Source organism: Botryllus schlosseri, chromosome 6 (genome assembly GCF_051294905.1).
Source record: "Botryllus schlosseri isolate E-star chromosome 6, Bs_hap1, whole genome shotgun sequence".
NCBI classification, from domain to species: Eukaryota; Metazoa; Chordata; class Ascidiacea; order Stolidobranchia; family Styelidae; genus Botryllus; species Botryllus schlosseri.
Window position 1 is genome coordinate 19,080,372 of NC_137241.1, and position 10,331 is coordinate 19,090,702.

Sequence of the window (10,331 nt, forward strand, 5' to 3'; positions counted from 1 at the left end):
CATAAGAACAATAGCGAGCGTGAATCACTACTCCAGGACAAAGGCTGTTATTTGAGCGCTTTTATTCCGTCCAACTCCCAGCTAGTTCGCAATGAATAGCCGATGGTTACCGAACTGCTTAGAATAGCCTAGGAGCGCATTGATAGATGGATGCAGACGTCAATATTAGTCGTTGTCCTGGCTGGATGATTATGCCATCGGCAATGTGATCAAGTAGAAAAGTGGTATTCCTGTGCTACTAAAAGTAAAGGTAGAACTGAATCGCGAGGGTAATATTGAATGTCCAGTCTTTAGCGGGCTCGCCACTGGCGTGCACAAATGCTCATGCCCCGGCCCGGCCTCAGTGTTCTTCCACGTAAAGTGGCAAGTTTATTCAACCGCAGCGTACAGTAGTGGTTACCATGGAAACAATGAGCATGTATGCAAAGAATGTAGAGTATTTGGTCGTATCATTGTTCAAGTTGAGTTTAGATAAACTATAAGCTATAGGTTAGTTATCTCTAGTATCAGCTCTGTCACCTGAATTTTCAAAATTTATCCAGTGGCGATAATGTACCACTATGCAGGCCAAGATCCTACTTCAAAAATTTCGCTGCGAATGAAATGTTTGCCTATATTATGTTTTGAATACGAAAATTGAGGAGGAATGAATTCAACATATAATTTCGCACGTACACGAATGTGTACGCGGTGGCAGTCGGTAATTCACGATATTTTTGTATACAGATCTTTGACCGGTGCCTAACCTAGCTACTGCCAAACAGTTGACTGGGTGCGGTTGCCGGAAATTGATCTGTCAACGATGGCAGCACACTACCGTACCTTGGGATTAGGTCAGGACGCATCCTTCGATGATGTTAAGAAAGCGTGAGTTCATCTTTGACGCTACACATACTTCTATAATGTAGAGAAAACTCTATGTGTTCACAAATAGCTATAAAGAATTAGCGCGAAAATGGCATCCTGATAAAAATCCCAAGAACAAATCTCTGGCCGAGAAGAAGTTCAAGGAAATTTCTGAAGCATACAGAGTCCTTTCCAATGGTAACTCAATTGAATTAATCCGGCTACGCCAAGTGACGTATTATCATTTTATTCTCAGTCGAAGATCGGCAAAAGTATGATCAAGACGAAGAAATGAAGCAATTCCAACAACAGATGTCAGAGAAAAGAAGACGCGATGAGAAAAGTAATGTCACCAATCATTTGTAACAGCTTGACTAATACCATGAATGTTCAGACTAGGGATGTCTAGACAGAGACACTGGTTGAGACCTTTGCTGTACTAATGCACGTGGTACTGTACGGAAATATATGCTATAACGATATGATTCCCAGTCAGATCGAATCTGTATCTCCTATGAAGTAGATATATTATCCAAATATTCTTAGTCCGAAATGTTATGCCTATGCTGAACGCAACACCTAATGGCTGTCTTTATCACAGTAAGACGAATGGCCAGAGAGCAAGAGGAATACGTCTCCAAGCAAGAAGCCAGGAGGGCCCGTGCCCATAATCCTCCACCTGATGATTTATTCGCATTCCGAACCAATGAATCTCTCTTCAATGACTTTTTTGCAGTACGTGTTAGCAAATTCTGAACGTTCTCAAAACATTGAGTTGTCGGAGCATCCCCATTTGGCACTGAGTATTTAATTCTATATTCATAAATGTACTGCGCAGGGCACTCCTGTAGGACGTTGGTATATTGTTCCTACAAAACCTTTCAAGATTCACAGAACAGCTTGGGCCGGACTTTGCACTGTCACTTAATTTTTGTCTGATCCACCACTAAAGGGATTGGTAGTAATGATAACTGATTTCTTGCTCTCTACCTTAAGTGAGACAGTTAGTTCTCTAGAATCTGACCACTGCCTACACTACACAGCTGCTGCACTAACCACCATTCCTTCTCACTTCAGGAAAGGGACTCATGGCGTCGAAGAGTACCCAACATGTTCACTCACGAACAACACATCGGCCACGTCATGCGCGATATGAGCGAAATGATGCGAGCCGCTTTCGACACCAGGAACTCGCAAACAGGTAAACATCATCATCATTATTGGCATAACAAACCATAGCCAAGGAAACAATTTCCATTCAGTAAACGTGTCTGTCAACTATCAATTACGATAAATGCAACACGAGATTTCCATGTAAGGAAGCAAGCAGGGTGTTGATAAGCAAACAGTACGAGAAATGCAGTAAAACATAGCCACATGTACAAAAACCAACAACTAATTACTATATTATGCTACATCCATTCATGCTCGCAGGTGGGAGAAGACACCATCACCAAAGACGGGCCTACACCTCGCAGCCAGACAATATGGACGACGTGTTCAACGCATTCTTCTCTAACAAAGGTGGTTTCAATCCCGCCGGGTTTTCTTACTAAGGCGTTTAGTGCTTGCTGCAGAAATGTCCCTTCGCACTGTAAATAGTCCCATTTCAATTCAGTTTCTTCTCGTACATGCAGCTAATGATGCGCCGAGCTGCTCGATGTCGAGAAACACAGCTTGAAAACGTATGGATACCTTCCGCCTGAAATGTATTGCACATAATATATGTTATCCTTGCTGTTGTCAATTCAATACATAGCAACACTTGTACAAATGTGTTGTCAACTATATTAATTTAACACAGAATTTCGCAGAGATTTCCGGAGTGATGTCTTGTCATTGACAGGCAAAAGCTAGGCACATCCCTCGCTAAAGTATCTTGTTGCTGTGTGGCTGATTGCAAAGCTAATTTGGGTATATCGCAGTATTTGGAAAACTACAAAAACAGATTGTCCTTGGAGAATGACATCGCGAGTTAGACCATGAATGCCTTGTCTTGTCTAGCCATTAGTTATCTTATTCTAGCCATGGAATAGCCTAGATAGAGTTCATCTTGATGTGATGACCATCTAGTCATCGGTATCCGTCATCACCCGCAAAACTTTACGGCAGGGGTGTCAAACTCAAACCAACTTGCGCAATACAAAGGTCGACACATCTTCATAATCAAGCCATATTGCGTGTCTCACTTGTTGTCTATAAGTACCGAACTTGGAATATTTACAAACTATCCACAGAATATTGCACCAGGCGCGAAGCATTTTTTTTTCAAGATTGCTTTGGTGCTATCGCGACCTAGTTTAAGAACACCTGTCTTAGGATATAACTAAACTATGCCATGCAGTTGCTATTTAAAATCTGATATCTTATCACAAGTACCAATAATAAATTAGCGTGTTTTGAAAAATTAGGGCATATTGCGATGCATTGATTTCATTTCCACAACCATGCCACCCACACTGCATACATACTTGGGTTTTCCAGTTTGAAGTGATTCAGCATTGTCAAGCATTCCAGAGCGTCACTTTTGTCCGCAAACTCCAATAATCCAGACGAGCTCCTGTCACCTTTTTCAAGCAATGCGCGGGGTTAACAATAAGACAACCTTCCAACCAAGACAAGACATCATGGAGATACTTACTTCTGGACTTGAAGGGAGTGAATTTTACAGGCGGTTCAACGTTGAAGTCGTCACACATCTGTAATAAGATGCAACTAAAAACTACAGCCCGCCACATGGATGACTTGCATAAGATGGTATGCGAAGAATCAAAAATCAATAAGTCATCCAAATTCAGGGAAATTCTACCGACACACTTTCAAATGCATGTCAAAAAGACCAAATAAAGTAATCTTTGCATCAACCAAAATGACATTCACGCTTTGCAGTGCAAGTGCTCATTTTGTATTTCATGTAGCGACTGCATGTAAGAATTTGAAATATATCGCAACTTATATGTTTCTATGCAACAAGATCAATTCAATTGGACTCTACATTATCTCATTCATTTAAGACTATAGTAGGGCCCATCTGGGTGATGGCCGGCTACGAATTTCGTAAACAACTTTGAAATTTATGGCAGTCTAGGCTCATATCATCAGCAATATTGATTTTGTTCCTCGCCTTAGTCTCAAAGTACAGAAATGATGGACCTGCTACAATTCCATTGCTTCACAAATAACATGCGTGCTGGTACATTGTCATCACGAAAATGATTACACACAATCTCATTATAACTGAAATTTGAAGCAAAATGAGCGCATTAGACCAGTAAACTGCACCATCGGTTTAAAGTGGATATAATCAATACCAATAGGTTCGGAACCACTGAGGTAAAATAACACACTTGCTACTCTACACGACGCAACACAAGTTATCTGTAGCTGGTGTATCCAAATATGAAACTGGATTGCAGCCACATCATTAAACCCTGGTCACTGGTGGAACGCTAGCCATCACTACGAATTCACATAACCACAAATTACCTCCCGAATTTTCTCTTCGTCCAGCTCCACAGGCGCGTTGAAATAGTGTAGCACGGGCGCAGGCTTCTGAATACGATTTTTCGCAGCTTGCTCCGTGGTCGTGAAGCTGAAAAGGCTTTGTGACGGGAATCCACCAACTAGACTATCGCATTCAAGGACTCACCGGTTGTTTTTGGAGTTCGAAAAGTCGGCAAAGCTCGGCGTTTTATCGTCCAGCTCGCCAATCTGACCAGAGTCAGTCAGGTACATCTGCTTTGACGGTCTGTAAAAAAAGGGAACGAAAAAGATCAGAGCAGGCCTAGTAGTCAGCGTTGCTGCTCAAGTTGAAGTAACGCTGTAAAGTTGTACTCAATTACAAGTAGAACTTCCAAAACTGCATCAGGTAGAAACGAAGATATGAAAAGTACCTGTGGTAGTAGTTTCAAAAGGCAGCACAGATTCGGTTGATGTGTCGGACATGGCCAGTTCTACACCACTAATGTAAAATGACCAGCAACACCGCATATATGTGCAATTTTCGAATATATGTTCAGTCACCATGATATAGGGGTTCTTTCGGACAGTTGCCACGACAATTTCACTCACTGAAGTGACGTGAACGTACCCCAAAACTACTTTATACTTGGCAAAATCCAATTTAATTTACTGCTATTTGCTGACAAATACCCCTTGTGAGTGTCAGCAAAAATATTTTGGGTATATTTCAATACAAATGGATTAATCAACTGTAGGCTTATAGGCTATTGAAAATCCAAAAGTGTAAAGGGTAAGTAGTTTTGTAATACAAGTAGTCAAAACCTGCTCGAGTACTCTGAAGAAGTACTTTGTTTTTGACCACCTCCGAAAGACTACATCAACACATAAGCAACTCACGCCAACACCAGTTTCTCTCCAAAGAACGGTACGCCGGACAAGTTGTGTATGGCGCGGTCGACAGACATCGGATCACCCATTTGAACCATGGCTGTGCCTGGTTTGCTTTTCAGAAACTTCACCTGTCGGACGACGGAAATTTCACGAGAATGAAACGAACAAAGTGAAACAAACTGCAGCCACTCACTTTCAACACATTACCGTACAGACACAACACGTTGAACAGCTTTTGGCAGTTCATTTTCTCAGGCTTCAATCCGTACACCATAACAACCGGACTAGCACTGCCGCCAGCGTTTTGACTGTAATCTTCCAGGCTGAAATCGTACTCTGGAATCTACGAACAATTTCAATGTCTCAAGATCACATCAATCATTATATTCCGGAGACAAACTTACCTGGTTTGGCGCAGGCATCATGGACGGTCTGGGGCCTCTTCCGCGTATCATGCTACCGCGTCCCATCATGCTCGGCCCTCCTAAAGGCGGGCGGTGCCGAGGTCCCATTCCACGCATTGGCGGTCTTTGACCCATTGGTTGTGGCATACCCATGCCTGGAAGGAATCGTCGGAATTTGACAGAGACACAAGAAACGTCTGTAGCTCGGGCGGCTTCCAATATCCAATGAAAGTGCAAGCGATCTCTCGCTACATACTACAGTCTGACTTCATTTTGAAAGAACTTCCACACTTTTACATCTCTATCAGTCGTCGATAACGACAACTTTTTATGACACACATAGTTGCTTCAGCAGTCCAGTACACAGACAAATTGACCGAGAACCCAAGTACAGACATTGGCCACTTTTAGCTTCTGTGCTATTTTCACACTTGCGCACCGCAATAGAAAATATATTGGCCTGCTGTTCACAAACTTAATATCACTTTAGCTGGGTTTAAAAATGCTACACAAAACCTCTGTCAGATGGGATGAGTAACAAAATACTCCTGCCTTTTCAGAGGACTAAATTAGGTTTTTCCCACTTGCACTAATCACTGCAGCGGTTATGCTTCTAGACTAGTTCGAACACAGCAACAGTATCTATATGAAACTACTTACTTTCACGATTTAGATTTTGAAGAGTAGAAAGCAGTTTAAGACTAAGTTTACATCATTTTTACGAGTGAAACCGTCATAAGAACTGCGTGAAACCAAGCACATGCCGACATACCTCCAAAGCTACCAGATTCGTATCCCACCGGGGCATCACCCAGCAACGGTTCCGAGCCGGCTTCCTCAGCATCTAAGTAAACAAGCTCATTACCAACACAGCACGTGATCGCAAATACGTGGAACAGAATAAAAACAAAGCGTTTCACAAATCATGCCACTCGAGAATATGCAGTCTCTTTTCTACGTTTACCATACTTCCAGTCTTCTTCAGCGGCGATATCTTTATCCCAGCTTGGCGCCAGATGATGCACTCAAAGGTGACGATCATCCGCCGTCCACACATTCTGTGCTCCCGAGAAACAAAAAGTTTCCGGTTAGTCACCAGTCTTATAACACTGTGGACCGTGTTTTTTTTTTTCGTGTTGCGCGATGTCATGTCTCTCGAAGTGATACTGATATCGGCTCAGTGTGATTTTGCGTTTTCCGTTCCGCGACCGGGTGAAGTGTGAGATGTGTACTTTCATGTTCCTGTGTCTCCGTGTATTTGAAATTCCGAGTGTGTGTCTTTTAAGTATTCGTGTTTGAGTCGTCCGGTGGGGCTGTTCCTTGTCTGGATATGCTGTAGCATGGCTTCTTGTGTTGTGATCATGACTTACACGACAATTGTGGGTGCTTGTTTACTCGTCCTTGACAATCAAACTCGTGTGTCGAGCTTGAGAACGGTTAAAATCTCCTGCTACCAGTGATTTCACAATCTGTCCCGGTAGCAAAAACACAGCCTGTTGTGCGTGTCCCAGTTATGCTCTCTTCGAGTGTCTTCAGAATGTGTTAAGGGTTGGATTTGCACTGTCATTGTAGCAAAATTGTGCACATACATATTGTTTGCTTGCTGTATATCAGTGGTTCTCAAACTTTTTTAGACACGTCCCACTTTATGATAGTGAAAAATTTCGCGTGCCCACTTATCGTGATATCACAAAATATCAAAGAGAGAAATCAGAATGCTAGCAATCCCAACGGATAGTTTGATGGCAATGAAGGTTATGGCTGCTGATGAGAGAATTCTCAAACACGAAATTCGGACAAAACAAAGCAATAACCATGAGCTGGGGATAAATCAAGCAGTGCTCGAAAAATATCTCAAGTTGACTGCGGCTTCGCGCCACCTTCAGGTGTATATGTTGTCACGCCCCCCAGCTTGAGAACCACTGCCGTATATGGTGTGCAGATGATAGCAATAGGTCACTGTAAAGGCCTTCGTATATTGATGACAAACTGAGCTCGATGTCTCGTATACTTAGCAAGACATAAATTACAAATGGGATAGTCGTACCAACATTCCAAACCGCTTATCAATTGAACCGAAATGAAAATATGGAGGTTACCGCAACAAATTGTGACGTTCTAGTGGCACATAACCGAGGATAGCAAACACTTTAAGGCTGTGTTGAGTCAACGATGGTAGACAGATACTGAAAATGAAGAAATTGGACGGACTTGTGGATGTAAGCAACGAAATAGTATTAAGTGTATGAATTTATGGTGAAAAAAACCATCACTGTTATCTGCCAGTAATAGGAACTCGAAATATCCAGTAATGTAGGATGCAATGGTCAATTGTGTGATTTATTCATGTATATTACAGAGCAGGGGATGGTCATATAGGCATCTGCACAAACTCAATTACAAGCAGACAAGTTTCTGACGAATAAATAGGTGTATAAGACATGAAATTGATGGACTTAATTTGTACACATATATTCTTCAGGCTATGCTGTAATATTTACATGAAAAATATTGACAGATACATATATGCTTGGGACATTAACGAAACCGCAGAAAGTGTTACTGTGCACAATGCCAAACACGTTGCAATATTGTAGGGAAATCGTATTCATATTACAACTATATTGTTGCATTGCAACATCAACATTATTGTATTCTGTGAATAGTTAGTAGACAAGTGGTGGCATGATTATCAATACGGTTTGTACATTGTAGAAGTTTACCAAGGCAAGCAATGTGAACTACTCTCAAGGTTGGTGCAAAAGATGCTTAATATTTTGCTGTAATGTGAAATGTATTTGAATAAAATATTCATATTTATGTGAAATGTGGCAAACACAAGTACAATGAATGAGCAATGCATTATTTATACGTAAAAAATTGTATGGATACATTTCACCATGTCAAACCGCAATTCACTTGTATGTTGAAATTAGTTGTATATTAATGTACAGTATAATATCATCGCTGTGCGCCGTTCCTAATTTAAAAAGATGAGCTATAAGATACTTACCAACTGCGCCTGTATAATCCCATGTGTCGTTGTCATTCTTGTACACATTCAATTGCGTGGGCTAAAGATATTCGAAGACATGCATTATCAAGCATTAAAGATAAATGATATTTACATTATTTACTTACTCTGGCATACTCTATTTTCAGAGTGCAGCATCCAGAGTAAATATCAGCGCCGTTGAGGCTTGCCTTTGCTCGTTGAGCAGACTGTATGTTGTCAAACGTAGATACATCAGATTGTTAAGGATAAACATTCAATCTTTGGAAATCGGTTGATCCCAAAACACTTTGGCACTAAGCAATACATAGGCTTGAAATTGCCTAGCCAATAACATTATGGTGATTAAATATACGAATGAAAAAACAAATGCTAACATGAGATCAGCAGTGCTAAAATGACCTTGGGGAAATCATGGCTCAAGGCAGACAGTTATATCGATATGTATACCAAAAATTTACTTGTCCACGGCAATCTCTAGGATCACTTAAGAATTTGGTATCAGAATAAAGCACCAGTTATGAAGGACAACTTTAAAAGTATCACTACGCCCTCCCCTTGTATCCCTGCGCACTCTTTTTGCTTTATAAACACTGTATTGGTAGCTATAATGAATGATACCGCAGTGACCGATCCATACAACATTATTCCCTTAGGGCCGAATTACTTTGAAGCAGAATTGTGAAGACAACAACATTAATGCGGACCATGAAAGCCAATATATATTCTTAAAAAGTATATAGTAGTAACAAGACATCAAGGTTTAGAAAAGGATATTCCACCATAGCTTGAACACCACGCTTTCGGAAAATCACAATGCGTAGAACCTCTCCCGAGTCCTTACATATCGACTCCATCACTTTCTGAAATATTGAAACAAAATTTGATGATTTGTTACACATGTGATTTTGAAAAGTTTCAAAACTCACCGTCGTGATTGGATAAATGGCATTGATGATTGTAAAAAGCAAAACTTTATTCGGTGCTGGAGGAGCACCTGCACGCGAATATTTGTTGCCAGGCTCGATACTGTCAACTTCCTCCTTCCCTCTTGGACGTTTCACGCCAGAGCCAGGGAATGATGTTTCGTATGGATTCATCTCCTTTGGTAGCTATAGTTTTGCAAATGATTTTGTACACTATAGTACGGTACTGAAGAAATAAAAAATTGTGTAAAATCCACAAACTTGTAAACACGCTAATTTGGTTATCCACAGACCACATTCTACTGATAGAAATCTAATCCATCCACATCCCAATGCAATTCATCAGAACAAAAAGACTAATTTTATGGCTGCCGGTTTGAGCACAAAAATTGGCGTAGTCTGTTCACACATCTGTTTTGACATGTCAGGCCTACTCTTTGCTTATATCGAGCATTTCGTGCGACACTACCGGCATTAAACCTTGAACGACCAATGGCAACATATTGACCGCTTTTTGGCCTTTGAGTAGACCAGGGTGAAATACGCCCTCACCATTCTAGCCCTCAGATTTAAAATTACCACCTACTATGCACGAAGCAGCATGGATCCATGGTATCACCATTTTGCGATATCGGCCGCAGTGATGAGCGGATAGTGCTTTTCGAGACTCCGAATCCCTCCGACAACTTTAGTGTCTGAGGAAAACTCCCTCCGACTCCGAAGAGCTCAATCCCAGACTCCGAGATACTCCGGTGAATCTCGTCAAGTATCCGAAACAGTGGCAAGCAT

At 41.3% G+C, this 10,331-nt stretch overlaps 2 protein-coding genes across 3 annotated transcripts; one reads left to right on the forward strand and one right to left on the reverse strand.

Annotated features, from left to right (window-relative positions):
- Window positions 1-479: 479 nt before the first annotated feature.
- On the forward strand, window positions 480-2,620 carry LOC145441375 (uncharacterized). 2 transcript variants are annotated; one of them, XM_080319216.1, is made up of 6 exons: window positions 480-867; window positions 935-1,044; window positions 1,103-1,189; window positions 1,448-1,587; window positions 1,929-2,047; window positions 2,281-2,620. In XM_080319216.1, exons 1-6 carry the CDS (start codon window positions 803-805, stop codon window positions 2,363-2,365), a joined length of 606 nt encoding a protein of 201 aa, XP_080175342.1. In that variant the 5' UTR covers window positions 480-802; the 3' UTR covers window positions 2,366-2,620. The 2 variants fall into 2 exon arrangements, with proteins under 2 accessions (XP_080175342.1, XP_080175341.1); XM_080319215.1 differs by having other exon boundaries at window positions 498-867; window positions 1,448-1,581; window positions 1,924-2,047.
- LOC145441372 (heterogeneous nuclear ribonucleoprotein L-like) lies at window positions 2,045-9,796 on the reverse strand. The gene is made up of 13 exons (XM_080319213.1): window positions 9,546-9,796; window positions 9,394-9,479; window positions 8,745-8,841; window positions 8,617-8,677; window positions 6,376-6,447; window positions 5,604-5,758; window positions 5,393-5,542; window positions 5,206-5,327; window positions 4,496-4,594; window positions 4,333-4,438; window positions 3,488-3,545; window positions 3,318-3,413; window positions 2,045-2,548 (listed from the first exon to the last, which is right to left on the reverse strand). The coding sequence occupies exons 1-13, from the start codon at window positions 9,714-9,716 to the stop codon at window positions 2,484-2,486; spliced, it is 1,338 nt and encodes a 445-aa protein (XP_080175339.1). The 5' UTR covers window positions 9,717-9,796; the 3' UTR covers window positions 2,045-2,483.
- Window positions 9,797-10,331: the final 535 nt, after the last annotated feature.

What these genes read in the sequence shown, in the direction of transcription:
- LOC145441372 (XM_080319213.1), bottom strand. Translation starts at nt 9,716, where the DNA reads ATGAATCCATACGAAACATCATTCCCTGGCTCTGGCGTGAAACGTCCA. An exon ending in TGATGCCTGCGCCAAACCAG is followed by an intron (nt 5,543 to 5,603) that starts GTAAGTTTGTCT and finishes AATTGTTCGTAG; the next exon opens with ATTCCAGAGTACGATTTCAG. An exon ending in TGTACGGTAATGTGTTGAAA is followed by an intron (nt 5,328 to 5,392) that starts GTGAGTGGCTGC and finishes GTCGTCCGACAG; the next exon opens with GTGAAGTTTCTGAAAAGCAA.
- LOC145441375 (XM_080319215.1), top strand. Translation starts at nt 803, where the DNA reads ATGGCAGCACACTACCGTACCTTGGGATTAGGTCAGGACGCATCCTTC. An exon ending in TTCGATGATGTTAAGAAAGC is followed by an intron (nt 868 to 934) that starts GTGAGTTCATCT and finishes GTTCACAAATAG; the next exon opens with CTATAAAGAATTAGCGCGAA. An exon ending in TCTTCAATGACTTTTTTGCA is followed by an intron (nt 1,582 to 1,923) that starts GTACGTGTTAGC and finishes TTCTCACTTCAG; the next exon opens with GAAAGGGACTCATGGCGTCG.